This window comes from Pithys albifrons, chromosome 5 (genome assembly GCF_047495875.1).
Source record: "Pithys albifrons albifrons isolate INPA30051 chromosome 5, PitAlb_v1, whole genome shotgun sequence".
Lineage (NCBI taxonomy): Eukaryota > Metazoa > Chordata > Aves > Passeriformes > Thamnophilidae > Pithys > Pithys albifrons.
Window position 1 is genome coordinate 18455807 of NC_092462.1, and position 26847 is coordinate 18482653.

Genomic DNA, 26847 nt, shown 5'->3' on the forward strand with positions numbered 1-26847 from the left:
ACCAGGGGTAACAGAAGAAAATCAAAGCCTTGAGGTGAAGGGTAAATGGATGCTGACGGTGCTGCTTGCTTCCCAGCTAGAAGTTGACTCCCTCCTCTGTGCAGCAGCAGTTCCTTTGAAGTTGTAGGTAATACAGCATGTGGAAACAAGAGAGATGGCTAGGAGCAGGACTGAGTTCCTATACTGCTTGACACATTTCATCTCTTGCCCTGGTGTTGGAAGATGAGTCTCTGAAAAGGTAATTTAGCAGATGACTAAATGTTATTTAGCAGGATAACATGTAATACTTTTCCTGACGTCCCAGCAGAGCTTCCAGCTTTCCTGAAAGCACACAGAAAAAGCTAACATGCAGCAGTCATCCTATATCCCCAGCCTGTTTCTCCAAGGAAAAAGGTAGTGAGAGAAAGCAAACAGAAAGTGCGTGCTACCCATATTTGTTTGAACAACATTTGGGGCCAAGCAGTGGCTGCACCTCTATTCCTGCTCCCCTTCTGAGGTGAAGCAAATTATGTTCTTAGTTTTGCAGCCAATGTGAAGGATTACGCCTCCTTTCTCCAAGAAAGTGTGGTAGCAGCTACCATTTTAGCAAATGCAGTGTGTGAGTGCCTATAAGTGTATACAGTTCCCCTCACCACAGGGTGGAAAGAAGTGTGAAGCACCATCGCAAAGAACATCCTTGTGTGGAGCTGATCTGGCAAGCAGTGAGGGCTTGCACACCTGGCTCTAGTTGTTTATCTGGCTTACAGGCATATGAGAGACTAGCTAAAATGCAGCAATATGTGGATCTTACTGTTAAGTGTATAGAAGCTAATTCATCTGGCAGTCCTGTGAAACCAGTGGACACTAAAAAAGTGGCAAAAAGAGTTGTTTCATTCAGCTTGTTTTCGTTTCCTCCATTTGCAGAAATAACATCTACATGTCATTTACATGCACACTGCTTTTACATGTTAAAAAAAAAGACATTGAGACATTGTGCTTTGGTTATGATAAATTTCTGTGTTCATAACACTTCCATTTCCTTATGTTTCCTAAAACTTGAAGATTTATAAACTGCATCCAGCTTGAAGACAAAGCTCCTATGATTTATTTTGATATGCTGTTTTCTTTTTGCTAAAAACAGGGGCAAAGTCTTCCTGCCTGTAGACATGTGCCTTCTTTTGTGTAGATGAAAAACCAATCCCTTTCTTTTTTCTTTTGTTTTCTTTTTTTGTTTTGTTTCTCCTAACAGGTCCTGGGTTATAGGTGCAATAGCCCTACTCTGCCTATTAGGACTGACCTGGGCATTCGGACTCATGTATATTAATGAAAGCACAGTCATCATGGCGTATCTCTTCACCATATTCAATTCTCTGCAGGGAATGTTTATATTCATTTTCCATTGTGTCCTCCAGAAAAAGGTAAGACAGATGGTTCCCAGTAGCAATAGAAGTGATATCGGGGTGTTTTGTTGCCTAACAACCACAGCACTGCATCATCTGTGTGCCTTGAATTTATCTCACGTAGATTTATCTCTATGCACCTAATAAGGGTGGTATTTAGACTGGAAACCAGCAAGATGCAGGGGAATGAGATGATAAAGATATGTGGCAGTGGCATTTCAGCAGCCAGGGCGCTGGCGACAAATGTGTCAAGAGCAAGGGAAAAGGCAGCTGTCAGTTTGCAGGGCTTTGCAAGAGCAAGCCTGTACCAGGACTTGTCTACTGTCAGCCAGATTCTCCTTTCTTGTATGCCAGTGTGAGACGGGAGCTCCTGTGGCTGAGTGCTCACAGCAAAACGGAGCTTTGCATCCTTATTTCCTGTCCCTACATGAAATTACCCCTTTCTCTAACAGCATATATGGGTTGATGGTGTGTAATATGGGCTGCTTCCCCTGCTTTTTTAAGAACTGAATGATGTGTGCTCTGCAACAGTTCATTCGCCTTTGTATTGCTTGGGCCTGATGTGGGCTTTTGGAAATCTTCCTCAAAGAACACAGCAAGTGCTTCTTGGTGGAACTTGAAGTATGCCCCAATTAACATTTGCAAGATAACAGTGAAGTAACTTAGGTAAACTCTGGGAGGGGAAAAAACATAATAAAAATATCTCTGTGTATTTGTAGATCAGACTTATAGCCTTTGACAATCAGTAATAAATATTTTTAAGAACTTTTTTGTTTTCTACTGCTATGTAGTAGTACAAAGCTCCTGAATTCTGTGAAAGCCTGCTGATAATTTTTTATGTATGTCTTAGTTTCAAAGGACAGTTTCTGTGACCAGTATAAACATGGGGAAGAGTTTGTATGTGATACACTGGTCCCAGTTTCTCAGTGTAACCAGTGTGTTTTGGTGAAATGGCTTACGGAGTAAAGTCAGGGCCATGTTGATATCTGTTCTCCATCTGGGAGCCCTCTATTACTCACATATTCCTATACAGGGAAGAGAGATCTGACCTATGGAAACATAGGGGCAGAGCAACTGACATCATCTGCCTTGTCTTACACAAAGCATTTGATACTGTCCCACATGATGTCCTTGTCTCCAAATTGGTGAATAAAGACTTGAGTGAATGCCTGCACACGGAGTTGTGGTGAGTGGCTCACTGGCCACACAGAAGCCACTGACAAGCAGTGTCCTTCAAGGGTTGTACTAGAACTGATACTTTCTGACATCTTTGTTGGTGACATGAATAGCAGGGTGGAGCACACTCCCAGCAAGTTTGCTGACGACACTAGGCTATGTGGGGCAGTTGACGTGCTGGAGGGAAGGAGTGCCATCCAGAGGAACCTGGACAGGCTTGAGAGGTGGGCCTGTCTGAATCTCATGACGTTCAACAAAACAAAGTGCAAAGCCCTGCACCTGGATCGGGTCAATTCCAGATGCACCTACAGGTTGGGTGGAGAAGTGATGGGGGGGTGAGAGCAGATCTGCAGAGAAAGACTAGGGTTTGATGGTTGATGGAAAACTCAACACAAGCTGGCAGTGTGCACTTGCAGCCCAGAAAGCCAAAAGCCAATGGAATCCTGGATTGCTTCAAAAGGATCATGGCCATCAGGTTAAAGGAGCTGATTCTACCCCTCTGCTCTGCTCTTGGGAGATCCCACCTGAAGTACTATGGTGTCTCCAACACAAGAAGGGCATGGAGATGTTGGAAGAAGTCCAGAGGAAGGCCACAAAGTTGATAAGAGGACAGACACCTCCTTTAAAAGGACAGATTGAGAAACTTGGGGCTGTGTAGTTTGGAGAAAAGAAGTTTGCATGGAGACCTCAAAGCAGATACCTTCCAGTATCTGAGTTGGACCTACTAAGAAACCAGAGAGGAACTCTTTGTCAGGAACTGTAATAGGTACAAATTGAAAGAGGGGAAATTTAAGTTGGATAAGAGGAAGAAATTTTTTACTGTGAGGGTGGTTAGACACTGGAACAGATTGCCTCGGGAAGCTGTGGATACACCCACCCTGACAGTGTTCAAAGTCAGGTGGGATAAAGTCTTGAGCAACCTGGTCTGGTGGGAAGTGTCCCTGCATGTGGCATGGGGGTTGAGACTAGATGATCTTTAAGGTCAATTCCAACCCCTTAACATTCTATGAATTTATGATTCTGTGATAATCAAAATTCATCATAATAAGTGAGCTCTGCCAGTGATTACTCTGGAAATGACTGCAGAGCTGTGTGAAAATGTAATTCTTGAAACCAAAGACTGCTGGGATTGAGAGTTTTGCCTTTGTCATTGCAACTGCCAGCTGATGATTCTAAACCTCTCAGCAAGAAATTTTCAAGGCAAGAGGATAGCAAGAAGGTAGGAAGCATCACTATTGCTAATTAAACCTAAAGGTGCATCTCTGATGAGGAGTTTGAATTTCTGCACCATTCCCGCTAGTCCATCCTCTCACCTCCAGTGCACCTCGCAAAGGGTCAGTCTCTAACCCAGCATCCCAGCACGGCACCACAGCTTCCTTGGCTAGCGGAGTTCTCACTCAGCATGAAAGAACCATTCGCTTTTCTGTCTTAAGAAAATCTACACCCTTAAACCATCCCTGATGACTGTGGAATCGCTCGTGATTTATGGCAATATAGAGGGAAAGAGAATGCAGCTGATGCCTTGCTGTGGGGTGGGTGCATCTCTCTGACCTAAGAGATGAGGGAGGTATTATTTCAGAGGAGAAAAAAAAATCCTTTCCTTTCCTATCTGTCATGGACTAGAAGATCTGTAAAACGCTGCAGAGAGGCAAGCAGTGGGTGGCTAATTAAAGCAATTGAATTATTTTCTCTCAGTAAAGGATTGATTAGGCACTCAGCATATTGGGCACTTGTGGTATTGTGTTTGTCTCAAGCACTTAAGGAAGAGTCTAATGAAAAAGCTGTAATTTGCTATTTAAACAGTTGTTTCACAGAGTTGTGAAATGCTCACAGACAGTTTGGCAAAATTTTACATCTAACCATGTGCTCTAAGAATTCTCAACTGGTGTTCTGGACATGCATGGGGTTTTTTGAGCTCTTTTGTGTCAATGGGCAACATGGTCCTCTTTAGCTCTTCCGTACAGTCTGCTCATTTGCAGCCTTCCCATCTGGTTTCTGCATATGCTGCCATAAAAAGTCACACCTGAAACTCAGTCAAAACTTAGATCTTGCCCTGGCACTAGTGTAATTCCCCTGAAGCAAAGAAGGTGTCACAGGTTTGACTCCAATGGCCATTTAAAACATGAGTGGCTTACACAGTGCTGTGGAAAAGCAGGCTCCAGCAACCCCAAGCACTGGGAATATAATCTCTAGGGCTGCTGGCTCTTAGAGTTTCCTCGAATTTCAATTTGATGTCAAGAAACATTTAAAAATAAAAATCAATATCTCAGTGTTTCTCTTGGAATTTTTTTTCTTAGTCCCCTGCCAGATGCAATAACTTTTAGTACCTTGATGAGCCAATATGCTATTTTATATCAAATCTATGAGGATATTAATTTTCAGTCATAAATAACATGTCTGTACTTTCTCCCTTACTTCTTTGATGTGCCTCAGAGGATGCTACAACCGGCTGGTGTCAATGAGCAGCTTTACTGCACAGAAGCAGTTGCTTACGCCGTCATAAACCATGAGCTCATGCCTTTAGAGCATTCAGCTGCAAGGTGTAATAGACTTTTCCCCCATGTACTGCAGCAGCTATTGTTTTAATGAACCACTGAGGAAATGTCAGGGACTGTGTTGAAAATCAGAAGACAGTAGGTTGGAGGAAGAGCTGCCTGCTAACCACCATTGCGCTTTTCTTGGCTAGGTACGCAAAGAGTACGGAAAATGCCTGCGCACACATTGCTGTAGTGGGAAAAGTACAGAGAGTTCTATTGGCTCAGGAAAAACCTCGGGGTCAAGGACACCTGGAAGATACTCCACAGGCTCACAGGTAACCCATGCTTCTTGTTCATACCCCAGTAATTTGCATTAACGCATCAATATCCTCCTCAGCTGTTCTGGGGGTAAAATTCCTCTCAGCACCAAAGATGCTACCTTAGGACTCTCCCCAGTGCACCTGCAGAGATTCTGTTCCCTTCCGGACCTGAGTTCAACAGAGTGGCTTCCCTTGAGACACTTAGTGCCTCTTCAAGAACCTTCTACATAATTGTATTGAGAATAAAAGGTCCAAACTTGCCTTCCACAGACAGGTCAGGACTTGAGTCATCCTGCCCACTCTCCATGGGCATCAGGAGCTGTGAGCATTTGTCAGCTGTGCTAAATTCCAGTACCTCCTTTAATAATGAGATGAAGGTTGTCACCACTGTTAACGTGTACATTAATGATGCTGTAATAGCCAAGTATTTTTCTTGCCAAAAAAAAAGACTACAGGAGTCTTGCAATAGGCTTCACAGAGAAAGGACTTGCTTTCTGGCGTTCAGTGGTTTGATCAATTTGCCTTAGTTTGTAGACCTCTCAGTAGAATCCACTGGAGTAAGATTATTTTACTAAGTTAATGGATTTGTTATGCTTTGGCCACCTGAAAATTCAGGCTTTGTGTCACTTGTGCAGTTCACAATTTCGAAACTAACTTGTATGTAGAGGTGCAGATTTATGGATGAATAGTTCATATAAAATGAAGAAGCTTACTTCTTAATCAATAGAAACCAAACACAAATTTATTCATTATTAGTAATGGAAGTAATTATACATGACAGTTCCACTATTAAATTATGAAAGACATGCAGTGAGTAACAGTTTATAACTTCCCAGGAAAACCTATTTTGCGATTTATATCTTGGACCAAAATATTTATTTTCAGCAGTTTTCAAGATGTCATCCAAGAGCTCCACTTGGCATTTTTGTAGGTCTGGAAGATAAGCAGAGCAAATAAAAGCAATGGAATATAGAACCTCTCTTCAGTGGGCCATCAAATCCCACAGAAATCAACAATGTCCAAAACTCACTGTATCCAGCAACATTTAGGTGGCTGATTTGAAAACCTTTGGCTTTATATAATTTAGCTACTGCACTGGTGCCCTCACTTCTGGAAATGCTGACTTTAATGGGCCCTCCCTCTTGTCAGTCTCAGCACAAGAAAGCAAGCCTTTTTGTGGGTGAGCTGAGTCTCCTGGCAGCAGTTCCTCTTGGCAGACAAGGTTTGAGGTACAAAGAAAGATTATTTTTCCCGCAAAAGCTTGTCCTTGGAAGGATGGAACTACTTGAGACCTGTTACGGGCAGGAGAAACCTCTCACAAATGATGGAGAGTGGATGGAGATCAGTCTGAGTTGCTGAAAGCATCTGACTCCCAGCTTTACGTAGAGAAGACCATGAGGAGGAAAACCCTTAAGATCCCTTTTTACTCTGAGCACATGTGAAACAGAATAATTAATCCACAATGGATCATGTCAGAGAAATACAATAGATTTAATGTCCAGGTGAAAAATATTACTAAAAGTGCATGGACATATGTCATATTGTGCTTCCATTTATAGAGAGCTAATGCATGATTAGGAGATGCTTTTACTACATAGTTAATGAGTAGACTAGGACTTTTCAGCTGGCACCACATGATAAAGCCCTGAAAAATCTCTCATGGCTAAACTCTCACTATGGGAAGTGCTGGATTTTTAGTGCTTTGGAAGAACATAGTCTGTCACAGTGGGAACCAGGCGTCGCAGTCACCCAGACTACCTAAGCAACACTTCCTTGCAGCCATGGGATATGTACATCATACTCTGAAACATGAGGTGAGGGAGAGTTTCCCCTGGACACTTGGGTTCTCCAGTCATCTTTGCACACGGATTGTTGTCAAACCACTGACAAGATGCATTTTGGCTGATTTTTTGATCTTTTGCAAAGTCAAGTTGGGAAGAAGCGAGACAGTGATGTAAAAGTCACATAGGCAGATACTTCACAGCATATTTGAGAAACAAAACAAAAGGCCAACATATTCAGGATACTTTCACCAGTAGCAGAAGCTATACCACAGATGGCAAAACCATCATCAATTTTTCAGTAGGGGAACAGAAGTCATTAATTTGTGGGGAATTTTTTTCCTCCAGTATCCCAAGATGGGAAATAGCTATATAAAACTTCTGTTCATTCAGGGACACCATGACACAGAACAAATCATCTGTTACGCTTCACAAAAAGTAAGGAACAAGCATGCGTGCTTCTGTGTATGTGTTGTTTTTCCATTACTTGGTGCTATATTGGTAAACCTGCAGCTCACATGGGTCTGGGTTTCTCTCATGCATGATTTTTTTTTTAATTAAGATGTAAGCAATTCAATTATGCACTTCTTTTAGCTACGGATTTGTGTTACGAAGTTAGGCAGGCAGGGTCTGACACGTATGAGGCAGATTATATAGCAAAACAGCAACCACTTACGGCTGGGTACAAACAAGTCTCATCTTGAGCTAGACATGCCAATAGCCATCTTTAGTGAGGCAGAAAGAAACCTCTCTGCAGCTGCTAAAAATTCATTACCTGCTGTGGTTCAATCCCTCTTCAGAGCCGGATTCGTAGGATGTGGAATGACACAGTTCGAAAGCAGTCCGAGTCTTCCTTTATTACTGGAGATATAAACAGTTCAGCTTCACTCAACAGAGGTAATTATGAACTATTTTTCATATCTCTAACTCTTTTGATGGCTTAAAGGAGTCTGAAATGTGCTGCCCCTTTTCCCCACCTGCCTTTTCCTCCTTACCTCAAACGTCACTGGACTCTATTCTCCCACCTAAGGAATGATAGAGTGATAACTGGGTGGAGGTTTTATGGTGGTTGTTGCTTTTTTTTTCCTTTTTGTATTTCTACATGTGCATTGTCAAGAATTGCCATTTCTGGAAGGAAGTTAGGAAAGGCAAAAAAGAGAAACGAAATGAAGTTGAAATCTACCCTTTCCCTTAGCAAACTAGTAGTGCCAGAAGCTGCTGACGTGTCAGGCCTCATTGCTTACAGTAAAAATGGGCCATTACAGCCTGTACAGCCGGTGTTAAGCATCACAAGAGTCCTGATTGTCCTCGATATGTAGCAATACTGTCATCTTTACAGAAGCAAAAATGAACAGCAGAACATAGACGTAAGGAAAAACTGTGCTTGGAACAAAATTGTCTGTGTTGGTGTTAATATACTTAGTTTGAAGAACTGACTGATGTGAACTTTATAGACATCTGCGGAGGAAAGGCTATCAAAAATGTATATGCCAAACAAAATGTGGTGTCTGGCACAGGAGGAAATCTGAACAGCTTTTTTAAACCAAGTCTTTTTCAGGGAGTTACAGGAAAGTGATGGTAAGGGAATGCCATAAAAAGAGTCTCAGAGATTGCTTTCTTTCTTCTCCAGTACAATTACTTTATCAATAAACCTTGAGGAACCAGGGGCCAAACTTGTTTTGTGTATCTACCCAGTTGGTGCTGAAATTAAGAGGGGTTAGAATTGGGATTACTTGGACCAGCTGTTCTCTCATGACGATGAAAATCAAACTTATTTCCAGTCCTGATGGTTGGTCTGCAAAGTTCAACCGAGAATTGAGTTGGGACTTTGGTTCTTATTCAGTGTGAATTCATGCAGAATTCCCACTGATGTTAGGGTGAGTTTTGCCTGAGGTTAGCTTGTAGGATTTTGACTGTGCTGTTGGTAGTACTGGGTAACTAGAGGTACATGATTCTATTCTCTGAACATTATACATGTTGCCCAAATCAGTGCAAAGGGGAAGGCAGTGTAGTTAACATGGAGATGTACCATACTTCAGCTCAGTGGTGTTTTTTGTCCCAGGATAATTTCACTTTGCACTGAAGATTCATTAATAAAATTGTCATTACTGAAAATGCCTGATTTATGTTGCCCTGACATCCCTCTCTGTGTTTGCATTAAGGACTGGAGAGCAGCAGCCAGGCTTCTCTGACTCTGACTAAGAGGGGAATTGGTTGTCATACAAAGGTTACAGCAAGAGCCACTGTTTTCATTGGCCATCCATCACTGCGTTTCAATGGCAAACCAAACTGTGTTATGCATTAAATGTTTGCTCCTTTAGTTAGCACAGAAGTTGACTTGCTCTCTAATGCAGCTGAGGCTACCAAGTAATATGCTTTAGCAAACAGGATCTTCTAGGCTTGTCAGCAAAACAAAGGTATCTCTCCTTTTTCAGTTGTACATATTTTTCTGTGCAAAGAAGGAAGTATGACCATAAATTGGGAAAACTGTGAAGAGGTTTCAAGTGAGCAATCTTCATCACAGTGCAGTGAGAGCCTGTTACTAGGTGTACCTGTTATTTAAAGGTCAGTTGGGAAATGAACTGCCAGGGAATGCATCTTCAAAGCAGATTTCATCCAGCTATTTTCCTTGTGTAACGCTGGATGAGATGAATCACCCAAAGGGCCTGAATCTCTCTACTGACTACAGGAGCAGCCTGATAACTATCTTGGAAGGGAAGTCTTTTAGGTGGAACGTTGAAGTGACTTGAATAAGTTATACTATTATACAGGGTCATCCTCCCTCTTTTTCAAGCAGGCAGGCACAGTATTTGCTGTTGGTGGGGTTTTTTTCTTTTCTGGTAGAGAAAAATATTTGCAAAGTGGAGGTTAAAAACATTTCAGTGGGAAATAGCTTTTCCAAAGCAGCAGGTGGTCAGTTCCATATGGAAAATACACCTGACATCAACAGTAATCCCAGCTGCATGGGGCTCCAAGTATTTCTCTCTTCATGCTGTTTTATTTCAGCTGAAAAGCAACATTTGTAGTCTTAGGGCTTTGCACAGAGCAAATTCTCCAGAGAGCTGCACCTGAACAGAGCAATGGGTCAATGCCATTTTCACAGTTCTTGTCTTTCTCTTAATATTTAAATATATATCCATCTTTAAAGGAGCTGTTTCATTAATGTTTTATTTACAAGCGTGCAATAAAAGCTCAGAGGATTGAAGTGTGAGCCTTGAATTGTATGGTCAGAAGCTTTCTCTGCCTGAGGTTGATACAACAGGCTCGCGTACCTATTCAAAAATCAAGCTCCAGCCCTCCCAGCCAAGACACCTTTTGCATGAAAGTGTCTGCATTCTCCCAAGTTAAACATTCTATGTGTGCTGACATTTTTCCTAGAGCCTTCAGACAGCAAATTCTGTTCTAAAACAGGGAGAAGATGATCCTTTCTCCCCAGAATCACAATTTCATCCAGGTCCTGGCCCAACTCCACTTCTCTGTCCTGAGCCATCACTGAGTTTTCATGTTTCTGTTGTGGAAGCAGAGAGCAGTGAGAGATCCTCCAGCTGGGGTAATTTCTCATTTAAACCTGTTTCTTCCATGGTATCATTCACTATACTCGTAGCCTCGTGCTACATGATAATGTCCCAGGCAAGACTGCCCTAGCTGTCCATATTCCTCACATCCCCTCTTCTTCCTTCCTGATGTTCCTGGGCATCAGTCTGGAATGTGGTGTCTGTGTTAGTGCATCCCTCCTTTAGACATATAGCTATGTCTTTTTCTGATTTAGCAGATACCACATTGCCTGTGGCTCTTTTCAGCTTCTTATCCTCTTTTATCTAGTATTCCCACCCACCCACCCACACCTCCTCAAGTAATTAGCCATAATGTTATTATTCTTGTTTACCGTACCAGGAATTTCAGGCATTATCCCAAACTTGCCGTATGTAATGTGTTCTGTAATGAAAACTATACTCACTTTGTCCTAAGGAATACATAACTATTGCAGATATTTTCTGAAGGTAACATCTAGTTATAGATCAGTAAAAAATACATGTGGCTTTGTTTCCCCTTGCTGCACATTATGGTTTACTAGTGGTGTGGATTTGGGGTTGTTACACAACTGAAATCAGGAGGAAGGAAACAGAAACTGGTCATGGATTTCTTCTTCTACTGTTAAATGAAGATCATGCCCATCCACCCTATGGTCATGGTCTCATTTTCAGGCCTCCAGGCAGATTCCTGCTCCTTGCACTCCAACTCTGCAACTTTGCCCAATTTCTCACACCGTGAGTCTGGCTGGATACTTGTGCCATCTATTTCTCATCCAACCTGTTCTCTGCATTTCTTTTTCTAGTGCTGTAAACTTCAGGGTTGTAAAAGTTAAACCAAGCTGATTAGCTCACAAATAGAAAAAAGAAGTTTCCCTGTGTCTGGTGTGTGGTCTTAATGCAGGCACTTGTATGCAGTGCTGAAAAACTAGAACAAAAGAGATGCATGTAGGATGGACTGATTGCTAAAGATTATTACTTTGAAGGCTGAAAAGTGGAATGTATGAAGCAAATCAACAGACAGTTTTCCTTTGTGTTAAGTTCATGAGCAGAAAGTGGAGCAGATGACTGCTTGGTTGTAACATCAGATTTTTTGGTTCTTGGGCTAAGAACAGTTTCTAAAAAGAGATAGAGATTAAAAGCAATTAACAGCATCACTGTTATTCTAATTCGACTGTACTTGTACTTTGTTAATGTAATTGAGGGCCTGTGCTGGGCCCACAGATGGAGCCAGTGAGGGAAATTGGGGTATCTGTCAGCATGACACAGATGGCAAGAGGAGCAGAGGACTGCTGTAAGCATAAGCACTGCTGAGCCCTGATAGTGCAGCATGGGCCCAAGCTGTGGGTACATCCAGTTGTCCGTCTCAGGATGGTGAGGGATGGGTCTGTTTGCACCTTGGGAGTCATCATCATGGCCAGGCTTCGTGAACAAAGATTTGGGAAGGGCTCTCCCCACGTGGGTGTGCCCTTCCAGCCTGCACAGTGGATTTTTTAGGTGAGGAACAGCGTGCGCAGAACTGTCCCCACCCTTTAACTCCTGAGGTTCATCTGCCACGGCCGAGTGAGCTTGGATGGTGACAGTGAAGTCCTCAGGACTAGAACCTACAGCACCCGGTATTTCCAGGAGGTCTCCCATCCAAGTACTGACTGGGGCTGACCCTGCTGAGCTTCCGAGATCTGACGGGATTGGGCATCAGGGTGGCATTTAACTGCCTTACCTTTGGAGCATTACTGTCAGAAAGTACTTGGATAGCTCCACCAGCCTTGAAAACAAGCAGTCATAGCACGAAACAGTAGTGTGACTACAGCCTATTTTTATCCATGTCTTAGGTGAGAGGCAACACAGTAATTACCGTCTCTCTTTGGATATAAGGAAAGTGAGAGAGGAAAAAAATCATCATGAACTATATGGTAATTTGTTGCCCTTCAGGTTTTCAAGTTGGAGGGAGGGTGTTTGGTTTTTTTCCCAGAGGAAAAACAGAAGTTATCTTTTAAAGAATATTTCTTGTTTTGGTGAGGCTCGAGAGCAGCAGAAACAAAGGACTTTGTCACTGGTACAAGGCAATGCTTTGTTATGAGAAAATGTACTAATGGAGTTATGTATATCCATTCAAATTTGCAGATAATTGGAACTGTATGTTTGTTCATGGCAAACATTTACTATATCTTAATAGTTTTCCCTCTTCAGGGAAATAAATGGGCTATGGGTAGAGACACCAGATTCCATAGAAAATAGAAACTACTCCAGAGGTCTGTTATGTTGAGTCAAGTGCTGTACTCACACTGTAATGCTCTGAGTATTGGCTTACAAACTGGACAGCAAGTTTAATAGTTTATTGCAATAGAAGTCTTGATATGCAAACAGGAGTATCAGCACCTCTTGTCTTTTGACTATGTGCATGTGTTCTCCACATCCACTCACCTCCAAAGCACTGAACACCATCCCTGCCACCCTCATCTGTGGAGTCTCCTGGAGGGACTTCCTGGTGGTTTACATTGCTGCTCCACTTGTCTGAAGACAAGAAATGCCAGGGAGCTGTAAGAACAGAGCTGTTTCAGGATGGAGAAGAACTGGGAGCTGAGAAGTGTCAAGAACAAGCCAAACCCTTGCTGATGGGACATAGTGCCGCAGGGGCTTAAGCCAGGAGGCAGAGCTGACAGCCCTGGACAAGATGAGGGGATAAATGAGGTCCAGGGGCCAGTCCAGACCAGCAGGAGATCGTGACAAAGACAGGGCTGGAAATTGAGCTACAACCCAGATCCAAGGTTCAGCCAAGAGACAGGCACAAGGCAAGGACTGGGTGCCCAGGGCCAAACAGGGGTGTGAGTCCCCGGTGGGTCTCATCAAGACCAGTAATGCCTGTGGGTGTCATAACGACCTCAACATCTGTTGCAGATTGGAGCCAAGGACCTCTGACAGCTCTTACTGAAGGATGGCAAGTCTTGAATACTTATTCCTTGTGGCCCTAAGGGTCTGTGTTTGTGAGGGAGCATGCCTTTGCCAGCAAAACCCATCAAAGAGTCATCACAAAGCCCTAAGATCCCCACTATTGGCACACCACCTATTATTCCTGTCTAGGAAAGCCATACCTGTCCCCTGTTTATTCCCATGCAAATGGGTTGAAATGGAAATGAGGATATAGTTTGTTCCTGCCCCTTGCTTCTTTTTCCCAAATGCATGTGTCATTGCATGTTTCCTCTTCTAAGTAGTATTCCAGAATAAATACTTGATTTCCCTTTGCTTTATTATTTCTCCCCTGCGTTTTTATATCAACCACAAAGACTTAATCTGAAACACACACAGGAAAAAGGGGAATTATTGCTACTGTTTTCAGAGGTAATCAGTTTAATGTCAAATTCATGTGGATTTCTTCATAATGAACAGAACAAATTGAGCTCAAATTCAAACAGTGGGAATCTGAGTCAGAGAGGAAAATTAAAATGAAGACCATTAATATCCTGATTTCTAACCCAACCGAGACCTGATTGTTTCCTAAATGAAATTTCCCATCAAATTCCTTCCACCCACCCAAAAATATAATTAAGCTGTGATTTCCAGGCTGAAATTGTATCTATGCTGTGAACTCAGCAGGGATGACTGTGTGTGTTGCAGGGAGTGTGGGTGAAGTTTTAAATTATCTTCAGGTGGCCATATTATCCTGCATATTTAGGAATTATTTATTTAGAAAACATGAATAGAAGGTAAAATTCTTCCTTGGGTAGGAGACTGTCACTCCAGAAGATGGAAGCTGCAGTTTAGCACTGAGGCAGTGCAATGAGTCGGGTTTGGGGCACTCTCCCCAAATCTACCCTTGCTGCTGAGAGATGAGGGCTGCTGGATGTGTCTCAGTGTTAGAAGAGAAAGATGCTTTAATTTAGCTGTCTGCTGGGGGGGTGAGTGTCATGGTCTGGACATAACTTGGCAATACAGCAGTGAAAACAGGGTAGAGCTTGGTGTGATTAAAAGCACAGAGAAGCAGGGGAGGAAAAAAAAAGGGAAGGGAAAAAAAAGGAGTAAAATGGATCCCTCCACAGATCTCAAACCCCATCCCAGGTACAGTTGAAAGAGAGTTGCACCTCATTTTAACCCATGTGCAAGCTGACCCGTTGCTGCTAGTGTCTAGATAAAGTGGAGGGAGGATGGAAATTTGGACCATGGAAACACTGCTGTCGTCATATGTCAGTCTTTCTCAAGATGCTTGTTCGCTCCTTGATGGATTGATATGACTGGCATGACAGTCAGATTTCTGTTGAATTTATGTTGCATATAAAACAAATACCAAGCATCCAAGCTCTGGGAGGGGTGGAAATGCCTCTATTCAGCTTGATAGGATATTCAGAGTACACCATCAACTGATCTATCACCGTCTGTGTAAACAATTCTTGCCTGCTCCAAGTAACAACTATGGGTCTTCTTGTGGCTTAAAGATATTAGAAAGTGAATACTTTCCCTGTTCTCTTTCCATTTATTTTCATTTTAAAGCTGACAGCAAACAATGCCCCCATTGCTCTTGTGAAGTCAGTCAGCTTTCATGTCATGTCTTCTAGAGAGATCATTTTATGGTGTGGGGAGTCATTCATTTTAAATTAGTGAGTAGTGTTAATACAAACATGCATGTTGGCAGGCAGGATTAGTGATATCTTTTTTTCCCATTTATTTTTGTTCCTGCAGGGGTACTGGGGTAGGCAGGTTCCGTGCAGAGGACTCAGGATGTCCAAGGTGCCTGTGTTTGTTTGCCTTGTTCATGAGGGCGTCTACAGATACCTAGAGGGAGCTCACCAAAATGTTCATGGATATAAAAATACTTTGCATTATTTTTGTTTTATGACTACTAAACTGTTCAAAACCAGTTGAACTATAGATAAGTGTCTGCCTTCTGCAGACACTTTAGTCTTGTGACTACCATCACTGTGCAGCTGGAGATGTGGTGTAGAGCAAGAGGTGTGTCTGTTTAAATCTGAACTCCCCCTCAAGAGGCTTTAAATGCTTTGTGCTCTGTTTTCAGTGATGCTCAGGGTTTGATGGATGTAAGTGTTGAGGACTTCTCAAAGTTGAGCCTGGGATGGCCCTTTACAGGGACAGCAGCCTCAGTGACTATTCAGAGATCATCATCTGCCAATGTGCAAATCTAATTTCTTTAAGACAGAAGAAAGAACCTGTCCCTTTTGTCAAGAACCTGTCCCTCTGTGCAGAGCACTGAGAGCTGTCAGTGCTTAAGTGTCCTTGCTCACCATTGCTGAGTTGGCAGAGGCAAGGTAATGTATGAACCTGAGGGATGCAGCATTCCTTGCCCTTGAGCATCTCCCTGCCCACTGCAACGCCCACAGTCCTGGGAAATTTGTTCTTTCCTTCAACTGATTCATCAGTCCTGGAACCTGAAGGCCCCTGGTTTCACCACTAACAGCAACAGCAATACCACTCTCTTCCTCCCTCTGGAATACAATTAGAAGTTCACTTTCTATTCCTTTTCAGTCCAGGTTGCCACTTGAGAAGGGTGTTTTTGGAGGTAAGTGTCTCCTGGCTGTTTTGTAGAAATCAAGGGCTAAGAAGCAGGACGAGAGTCTCTGGCATCACTTCCCTGCTAATCCAGAGTGAACCTACAGGCTGTTTTGTAGCATCTCATTCTGCCACAGCTGCTTGAATGGTGCAACTTCTGCAGATTGGTGTTCAAGAGTTCTTGCTGTCCCAGAGCCATGAATGCTTGTATTAATGCCCACAACACCAGGGAGAGACTGCAAAAGAAGTAGCATCATCAATATATCAGGACTTTAAAACTTTCAGTTTACCCAGTGTAGGAGGCTGTCCCTTTATCTCTGCCTCTTACTAGCCACTAGTATTTCCTTAATGAAGTTCTTTGTTTTCATCCCCCATGTTCTTCTGCTTCTTGTGACTCTTACAGACATGTCATTCCCCACCCTGACCCCATGGATACCTCTTCCTGCGGCCCATTGCCCAGATGGAGGGCGTATTTGGATGGAGTAGTCCATGTGCCATTGCACCAAATCAGTCATGAAGGATTGCTTTTTGTAAACTATAGATCTCTGAGACCCTGTTAAGCAACTGTTCGCTTGGCTAAATGTCAGCAAAATGGTGTCAAAATGACCCATCCTGATAATCACATATGAAGTAGAGAGAGTTTCCATCTAGGTGACAACAGAGGAGTATGTTCTGTTTGTAAGGGAAACTCGTCAGCCTTTTGGACTAGCAAATTGCCTCTGCTGTTTTAGTTTTTTCCTCTTTTTTTTTTTTTCAATCAGCTGTACATTTCATGTTAGGAAAATTATGATTTTCTGCATCAAGGATCAAAACTTAGGGAGTTTAACTCATATTTCTGCCTGTGTGGAAAATTAATCCCATTGTCAATATTCTTCTGGTTTATTTTGCCTCTCTGCTGCCTGGGACTGAGTTAACTGAGATTTGTTGCAGTGATTTCAGTGAGTGACATGACATTCTTCCTTTGGGAGATATTATGAACTGGCTTTGATTTTAGGATTGACAGCCATATAATTGGAAGTTCAGTCATTAGGTGGATCAGTTTTAAGAGGAAAAGTAAGGGCAAGGCAATTTCTGAAATCAGAGCAGGCTTTGGGGAGTATTAGATCTGGCAGAGTATTTCTGCAGAGCAATCTTAATATGATGACTGTGAAGGAGGAAGGAAGAAAGCACAGCTGCTTATGTAGATTCCTGTAGCCGTGGTCTAATATGGCTAATGGTCTAATAAACAGGAACAACGGGGGATACTGCATCGTTGTATAGTCAAGATACAATGAGGTATAAACACTTGGAAGGGGTATTGGTGATGTAAAGAAATGTCTCATACTGGGACAATGTTTCTGCTCCAGGCAGTTGAAAAGAAATCAGTAAACAAGCAAATATTTATAAATCGATGTAGACTATCTGTGTGTTTTGAACATGGCCTGCAGATTATAATCCAGTAGAGGTTTGTCATCTGAAATCATTGCAGAAGAAAGGAAGGGGAACAGGGGCAAAGAAATACTTTTGCTCCCCTGCCTCTGCATAAAAGCGTGGACTGTTTCATTTGGCAGAAGATGGCCCAGAGCTTAACAACCTCATTTGCTGAAACTCCATTTCACTGCAGTCAGTATTAATAGCATCACAATGAATAGATTAGATGCTGCAAGTGACAACAAACCTATTTGAAGGAAATTTAATAGGGAAGTTTATTGAAGTTTATTAACTGAATCCTGTTGGCTATTATAAGAACACAGCTCGATAAATCTAAGCAACAGAGTGTTTGTGAAAGGGAACTAGAAAAAATGCTGAAAATACCTGTTGTCCTGCAGCAAATATGTGTGATTTCACTTTTCATAATTGCATTCATTGTTAAAATAAATTGTGAACACTTTGAAGACTAGGATACTTTAAATACTTGAAAACTGTACCTGTAAGGAAGAAGAGGGCACTATGGAATGTGAGGAAGGAAAGCCATAAGGAAAACTGGAGCTTTGACTCCTACAAACCCGTATTTTGTTTCTCTGGGAGTGAAGTGGAAGAAGTAAGTTGATGCTAAGTGATGTACAGAACCAGCCAGAATTTACAAATTGAAATTGGTGCAGAGAGACTCTTTAAATAGGATTAAGGTTAACCGAAAATAGTACATATGTTTTCTTCTGAAACAAAGAAGCATGCCCAAGAAAATCTACATTTTGAAACTGCTGGGTCAGAGGCAACAAAAAATGTTGTTATGACTCAGATGAGCATTTTCTAAAAAGTTTATGTTTCTAGTCTAATAAAAACACAACATAATACAAAAAAGTCAAAGTAAGCTTTCATACTAGACATTCCTTTGGAAAAAGAAGTGAAAACATTTAATTTGGAAAACACTGATTTTATATGTTACCTGTGCAGACAGATGATCCCAGTTAAAGCAGTACTCCTCAAGCCCTTTCAGCCAGGCAGACACACACTGAATGACAGTATTTTTCAAAAAGTCAGGAGGGACAGTAGGACCCCTTCCAGTTGGGTAGACCACATAGATGATTCAAAGTAACCTAAATGTCTTTGTGTGGCTTTGTCAGCCAGCTACCCACAAGAAATTATTTGAATTTTGTTCCTGAGTGATGCAATCTAGAGTCTGGCAGTGTGTGCTTGTCATTATAATCTTCCTCCTTTGCTTTCAGTGAGTGGATAAACCACACTTATGTTTAACAAGGTGCAGTTTTCCCATCCAGTCCTTACACTTACCCTTCTAAAAAATTATTGCTACATTCAGTGTTGTGTCCTGCATGGAAGACATCAATTTCTACCTTAGAATGGAAAGAAAAAGATACCCTTTGGTTGCATACTGTCATTAAAATAATACCTGCTTTCATAAGCACATAACACAGCTAACTGTAGCTATCTGAATCCTTTGTGTGTGGTTATAGTGATGATAAAAATTGTGGGATTTTCATTTGCTTTGTCCTGATTGGTTTTCCTAACAGTTTTTTTCAGTTTGCCGATCAAAAATGCAACCCTCCAGATCTCTCCCTGCACTCTGAGCACAGGCTATGCCTTCTCATAGCTTTTTAAACCCAGTCAGATGGGATCTGCAATACTTGAATCATGAGGATCGCTGATGCTAATGAAGGACAGGAGCATGTGTGTGTTAACCAGCAAATACTTGCCTTTGGAAAGAGCATTGTTCCTTTTAGCTTGTGATCACAGCCTGTAAATCCTTCACTTGAATAAATCCAGCATCAGGAATTCTTGAACTGAGCACTGGCATTTCCAGCAACCTGAATTTGAATGAAATTTTGGATATCAGAGTAGGCTTGTTAGCTGTGTTTTGCACTAAGCTTTTGTGGAATTCATCAGTGGAAACAAGGAGACTTGGGCCTGCATGGTACCAATGTGGATGTAGGAAATATTTTTGCAGAGGTGTGAGCTCTGCTGTTAAATGTTTGCTGGTTGTGCTGTTCTCATCTTACTGAAAAAAGAGATGGGTGCCCAGGTGAACCTGAGTGTTTGAATCCCTATCTTTTTTGCAACACCAGAGTTACACTTCTACACATAGGCAGCATGATAGGGGTTTGGAAACAGAATACATCTGCTTTCAGTAGGATACCTTTGACTAGCAGAACTAAAGGTGTTTCAGCACAGCTGAGTTGAAGGCAGTTCCCTAACTAAGGCAAATAAAGAGGGGTGCCTGTGTGCTGGGCTCAGGTGCTTCAGGAGATGGCAAAGGAGGGATTTGTATAGGGACAGTTATTGCTGAAATGTAGGGAAGCAAGGATGACACAGGGCCTTGGGATTTGCTGGGAGACGTGTTGCACCACAACTGCTGAGAGCTGAGGATCCAGCTGTAAGTGAAAAAATAAAAATAAACCATGATAACTGCTGCCTGCTGAGGATATTAGGCACATTGCCAACACTGAGCCAGGCAGCTACCAAGGGCGACATCTCAAGAGCACTCTGCTAGGGAGAAGACTCAGGGTGGTCAACAGGCACTCACAGCCCTGATCTTTCTGGTTTTCAAGTCACTGGACATGCATGCACTGACCTTTGCAATCGCAGTCCCAGCACCCAGCCTTTGCTGCACACCCACATGCAGGACTGCAGAGTAAACCTCTGCTTTCTCTCGTGGTGTTTTGGGAGAGCATGTCACTATGATCCCATGCTTACTTTATTGGGATTTTGTTGGCTTTCCTTTACCAAGGCCATTTTCATGCAAATGAGGTCATAGTTTGATAGTCTGCTCACTCCTTCTGCGTGTGCCTCATCTGCAGACCTAATGTGCTCTTCCTAATAGTCTTTTTGGTTGCTATAGCAATGATAAAGTGTTATGAAAAAGGGAGGATGATACTTAAGCATATAGCTGATGTTACCTTTTTCTTTCTCCCTCCTGGGAAAGAGAAACCAAATAATGAATATTTTTTGCTTCTTTGGTTATTGTTTTATCTAAAGCTTTAGCTGTAGGCTTCTTGGAGCCTAGATGCATTTCTTCTTTCTCAGTACCCCTTTAGGCTAGGAATGTTGCAGCTCAAAAGCAGTTAGGGAGAAATGAGCCCAAATTTATGGATATAGAGTACATATAATTTTGTTTTTAAGATGCCAAAGTTACATTTGTTGTGACATTCAGAGAGTGTGAAGTTTGCCAGCCCACCATGATGGGAACCTACTCCAGAGTGCTTAGGACCCAATTTGGTTCTGAAAGTATGTTTTAGCAGTGGGTTTGTTTTGGATTTGCACCAGGTAAATTACAGGAGAGTTACTCAGCACTGCCATTAAAGGTGACTTTTTGATCAGTAAATTAAAACATCTTAATGTAGTCAAGGGAGAGGATGGCAGAAGATGCAGTACTTTTGCTCAGTATCTGCGTACAGGCTGTTGTACCAAGCCCCGTCTTTTACACATAGCACAGAGCAAAAATGACCTACTTATTCTGTATTTTCAACCTTTTTTTGCGAAGTTTATAGTCAGAATCTGTATTAAAAGTTGCCAGAAACTATCTCGCTTTTGACAGCCCGAAAGAGCCATGTTTGTGTGAATTTAGCTCACTTCAGAGTCCACCACGCTGGCAAATGTAGGCGAACGAAGCATTAAGTGCTGACACAGGTTGATCCCTTCTCACTTGTCACAGGCCAAGAGCATCCCCCATGCAAAACAGCTTGACCTGCCCAGCCATGGTGGGATCAGCTTATTCCTGCCTGACGGGGTTCACTAGACCAGATCAGTCTGCAGATCTATTGAGTGAAATGCCCTTTCTGGCAGTTGGCTTTTAAACACGCCTCGAGCTGAAGTGCTCAAAACCCCACTGCGGGTATACTCTTCATATCAAATCTCATCGAGAGTGAGTTGGAGATCGTGTTAAATCTCAGATGGGAGGATTATATCACTTCTGAGTTTATGGCTGGCATTAACTCTGGACATTCTCATTACCTGTTTAAAAGTGAGACGCTTTTTGAATCTTTTATCACCCAGCTTGATTAAAAGTGGGATGAAAGCAGAAACAATTTTAATGGGCTTAGTACTCACTGGTATAAAACTAGTGCAAGAGCTAAAGAAATGGTTCCTACAACCCCTCATCCCAGATGTATGTGAGATTGATAGGAAACACATTACCATAAAGAAGGAATTGACTCATTTACCTATTAGTTACATTCAAGGTTCCTTAGTTAAGCATTCATATAATGTTTTCTTACAGGAGACAGCTTTGTTTCCTTATTTCCAAACACAGCAGCTCATCTTGCTTTCCATCAGCATAGACAAAAATATCAGGTGAGAGAAAACAAGTTTTTTTTCCAGCTGCATGTGTTGAGGAGCCTCCCTGGCATGCAGCCCCCATACAGCACTGCCTTCTACTTTGTCCTGTGCTCAAAAGACTGATTAAGTGATCTGCTAATGCCATATGCCGGGGGCTAAGAAGGGCTGGGGATGATGAGGGAGAGGCAAGAGTGCAGTCTGCTCTCTCCTCTACCCTCACAGACACAGAAATGCCATTCCAGGCCTGCACACAAGCACTGCAGGAGGCAGCTTTGGAGTCCTCAAACTAGCCTTAGGTTTGACCAGTTTTAGCCTTCAAAGAATTGGTAGGTGTGAGCTTTTGGAGCACTCCCTAAGGGAGCCTTGAGGTTTGTATGTCCTCAGCAACTCAAAAAAAAAAAAAAAAGAAAAAAGCCAAGGAAAATAAAATCAGTTGCAGAGCAAAGATTGTACCCAGTGCTCCACATGCCTTGCAAAACACCCTTCGCCAAAGCATGGGGCCACCTCCTCCACACCTAAAAGAGGCAAGTGGGGTCTCCATGCCCCCGACATTGGCAAAGACATTCCTGATGGGGTTACTGGGCGCGAGGATTGACTTTTCAGTAACTTTTTTGGGTTGAGGCTATCAGATGTTAGTGACAATCAGGTCACCTGAACCTTCTGACAGTCCTGTCCTGGCTAGCTCTAGTTGCCCCACCAATAGCATACTTTCCTGCTGTTTTGTCTAAACAGTTTAGCCCAGGAGGTTGAAAACAAGGGTTGTCCTTGAGTATTCCTCTTGTACATCTCTACCGATGGCAGTGGGAATGGTCCTGAGGGCAAGGTTTTGAATTCAGTTATCTCTTTGGAAACTAGAAGAATTTCAAAGCAGGGGCTTAAGGGTTTTTTCCATCCTGAAAGTCAGCTAAAAGGTGAGTGGGAGACTTTGCTTTGTGTGAGTTGATGCCCACAATGGGATTGAGGTAGGTCTTGGCAGCCGCCTGCCAAGCTATGATGATCCTCAAATCTGAAGTTCAGAGGCTGCATCTCCTAGGGATAAACCAAAGAGCAGAGGACAACTACTGGATGAGACCTTGGAAATAGCAGCAGAGAGATTGGAGGATGGGGAAACAAGGTGTTTGTGGGGCACACAGAGAGCCTTGAAATGTTCATCTCTGGTCACTCTCACTCCTGATAGAAATGCCTGATGGAGCTGCAGTCTTCTCACCTTCAAGGATGGATTTAAGTGGTTATGAATGTTCTTGATGGTGGTGTCAGAGAAGTAGCTGAAGTGAAACTTGCCCTCTTAGACATGAGAAACATCTGCTGTCTGATAAATACCAAGAGCCTTCAGAGAGGCTGCAGTCTCCATCCTTTCTCTTTAATTCTGCTTTTTTGATTTTAGATGTGTTATGAAGGACTGGTAAAATAGATTCTAGCACATAGTGGGAGTTGAATGTGCTGTTGTCTGTTAGTCATTATTTTTTATTCATTTGGCACTTTCTGGAGAGTTTTTCCCCCCACATTGTGTAGGCTGCCATCTTCCTTTCTTTCTTTGTAGCAAGCATGTGGGCGCAGCCTTGCTTACACTCTGAGCAACTGGGGAACCACCATAAATGTAGCTTATCTGCTTTCTAGTACATTTTCTTTTGCCTTGGTTTGGATTTGTGCATTGTCAGTAACATCTGTTCTGCTTTAGTGGCATACAGTTTTCTGAGTCTAATTAGCTGGCTGCTTGTAATCAGGACTATTTCAACTGTTGTCATTCTGAATGTTCTTTTTCCCTTTTTTTTAATACCATATTTGCCTGATTGACCTTTTTTGTTGTTTTTTTTCTCTGTCTTTCTATCGGGCTGCTCCAGGAGCCATGGCTAATCATCTTATAACCAATGCTCTGCTTCGTCCTCATGGCACTAACAACCCTTATAATACATTGCTCGGGGAATCGGCGGTCTATAACAACCCTTCTGTCAGCATGTACAACGCACAAGGTGTGCTGGAGTTTCTCTCTAATTTTTCTAGTGAGAATTCCATTTTCTGTGGCTTATTTTGGCCCATTTCTTTCTTTTTTTTCTTCCTTTTTCTTTTTCTCTCCCCACGCACACACACCTTTTTTTTTTTTTTTTTGGAACTGGGCACAAAAAAGAGATCCCCTTCCCTTCCTTTCATTTCAGTGCATCTTTCCATCTTCCAGATGCTATTTTTCCATGAGCGATCAAATCCACTTTGAAAGATTCTCGTCAGTTTTACTCAAAGCATTCACAATGTTTTGATTTTGATTTTTTTTTCAGTCTCCTTGCTTTTGTATTGTTTTGGTCTTGTGTGTGTGTGTGTGTGTGTGTGTGTGTGTTTTGTCGGCTGCATCCATTCCTCTCTTTGTTGTCAGCACGTTTCCTTGTTAAACCATTCATTTCAGAAACAGGAACACCTTTGAAGGTAAGTGAAGCTAAAATGGCCTTTGCCACCAAAGCTGCTCTTGTTTGAAATGGCACAGAGAAATGTGGTCAGCGGTGCACTGGCTTGCACAGGGAGAAAAACAGAAAATAAAACAAAACTGCCTTTGATCTCTAGGAAAAATGACAGCTGAAGCAAGGAGTGTAGGTTAGCTTCAAAGAGCAGAGCTGAGATATTGTAAGAAATGTTTTGCCGTTGCATTAATACTTCTTCTATGTGCTATTAGGAAAAAAAATTAGAAAAAAAGGTGTAGGGAAACTAGATGCCCTTTGCTATCCTCTGTTTGGCAACAGAAAATAAACAGGCAGAGACAGTTATACCTAACTTAGGTTTCTGCTACAGAAATCACTCTCTTGTCTCCTACATGTTTGTCTCTGCTCTGTCTGTGGGAAGGGACAGTGTATGCTGATGTCCTGATGCTTCTGTGAGGGAGAGGCAGAAGTGTTTAAGCAAGACCTGAGAAAGATCTAGGGAGTGTGGAGCTCTGGCAGTTCCCATCTGTTGGTGACTCCATCTTGCTCTGCCACTTCCATGGGTTGGTTTTTTTTTTTTTGGTCTTGTAAGGTGGCTGGATCATTGCAGAGTAACACTGAGCTCAAGTGCAAGTGTGTCAGCACTCTGTCAGCTCTTTGCTCCCAGTGAAGGCATCACATTCCAGTAAAGAAACTCCAAGGGCGGGGTGTATATAATGATGGTTATAAGGCAAGCAGGAAAACCCCCTTTGTACTATATGGGGCCATATTGTTCATGATAGAAATAGATAAACTGTGTTACTAAGGTATTTGCAGTCAAAGCACAAGGAGAGCACATGTGTTTGACCTTTTTGCTGTTCATTAATTTCCTAAACTATGCTAACTTTGTGCAATAAATTTGCTTCCAAGAATGCTTTTTTAGAAAAGAGTTACTGTTAAGCATGAAACGCTCTGAATTTTAAGAACTTCAGTGTACCGCAAATGACAAAATGAGCTTTGATGTTCTGACTAGTTTCTTGCATGTTAACATTGAGGTGTGGGAGACTTTTCAGTCAAGTGGCAACAGGTAATGCGAGATCAGCATTTGGCTTAAGGGAAGTCCTGATGTTCAGATCTCGATGTCTCAACTGAACCCACGTGATATGGGCAGAAATGTGACAAAAAGGTTTTAAGTGTATTCTAATAATGGTATGTTTTTCTAATTTTTGATACTAGATTCTGATACAGTTATGTCAGCTAACAACATTTTATTCCACAAAAACAGAGTTATTCTTTTGCAAGTCCTATTCTGTTCAACACAGCTATATGGGTGATGGAGAAACCCATCCAGGCTTCATCCGTGGAAAGTGAAGAGAGTGGGACTCACACTGGTCCCATTTAAGCCCCTGGAGTTTGCCATTGATTTCATAGGGAGCAGAACCCAAACCCTTCTTTTCAGGATGCTTCAAGTTAATTAATGACCATAGAACTGGTATAGCTATTGCTTTTCAAACTGGTTGCTGTCCCTGGACAAATAAAAACTGAGTATTAGGAGCTCCCATTGCAGAAATGAAGGTTAGCAAAACCAGCCAGGCCTAATGCCTTGGGGTCCTTTGGGATTTACAGATGCTGCAACAGCAGGCATGCTAAAGTGATGATAGTGCATTGTAAAAGTAGATGCTGTTGTTATCTCTGGGTGTGTCTTGGCTGTGGTTGGCATGAGGTGATGATCAGTAAATTAATTTATTAATTGTTAGCTAACATCATCCAGCTAACTCATTCCACATCACTGAGGCTATGTTCTTTTTTTCCACCTTCATGTACTACTTCTGGTGCTGGTCATGGACAAGGCAGGACACTCTTAAGAAGTGGACTGGAACCAGTCCACCCATTTCTTTCTCCCTCCCCAGTTATATGATTTAAAATACCATTTCTGCTGAAGCTCAAACTGTCATGTCTGTGGTAGAGAATGACCAGGGGCAAGAAGTCCTAAAAAATAGTCTTGGAAAGAGGTGGAGAATCAGACCCTAAAAGTGAAAAGTCCCATTTCCCAGTGGCATAAGCCATTCCTTGATAAGACACAGAGCACAGAGGAAAGAGGAGGTGGTAGGTGAGGGGCCGAGTGCTCACTGCCACTGGAAGCTGATGGACATACACTGGCAGGGTCTCTCCAATGCAGGAGTTTCTCTAAATGGCCCAACAGCTTTTATGAGAACTAATTTTGAGAGAAGGCATTAACAAGCATTAATGAACTTTAACAAGCTCTACTTAAAACCCAGTGTACCACAGACCACTGCAAAGGGGAAAAGCTGAGCATTATCACTGTCTCTTCATCTAAATCTCTTGCTCTCCTTGTTTTAAGCCTTTCTTCTCAATAGCTTCATTTAGCATTGCCTTTATTCAAACTACTATTCCTCTTACTATTTTTTTTTTGCAAAGTCCATGTAGTTTACCATGTGTTTGATTAAAATAAAAACCAGACTTACCAAAGTTTGTACAATGCCAACAGCCCCATGATGAACAAAGTCATACTCTTACAAAGCACTGTTGCAAAGGATGGACGGCAAAACATTTTTAGCAAGGAAACAGATT

General features: G+C 42.2%; 1 protein-coding gene across 13 annotated transcripts in view; it reads left to right on the forward strand.

The window, feature by feature from the left end:
- The window catches only part of ADGRL3 (adhesion G protein-coupled receptor L3), a 513478-nt gene that overhangs the window by 474441 nt on the left and 12190 nt on the right, over positions 1-26847 (forward strand). For 9 of the 13 annotated variants that reach the window (XM_071555824.1, XM_071555815.1, XM_071555814.1 and 6 more), the window contains 4 exons: positions 1229-1397; positions 5242-5367; positions 7934-8030; positions 23713-23841. In XM_071555824.1, the coding sequence (XP_071411925.1) occupies positions 1229-1397; positions 5242-5367; positions 7934-8030; positions 23713-23841 (521 nt within the window). The remainder of the gene's footprint in view (positions 1-1228; positions 1398-5241; positions 5368-7933; positions 8031-23712; positions 23842-26847) is intronic. The other 4 variants (XM_071555826.1, XM_071555821.1, XM_071555822.1 and 1 more) reach the window with 1 other exon arrangement.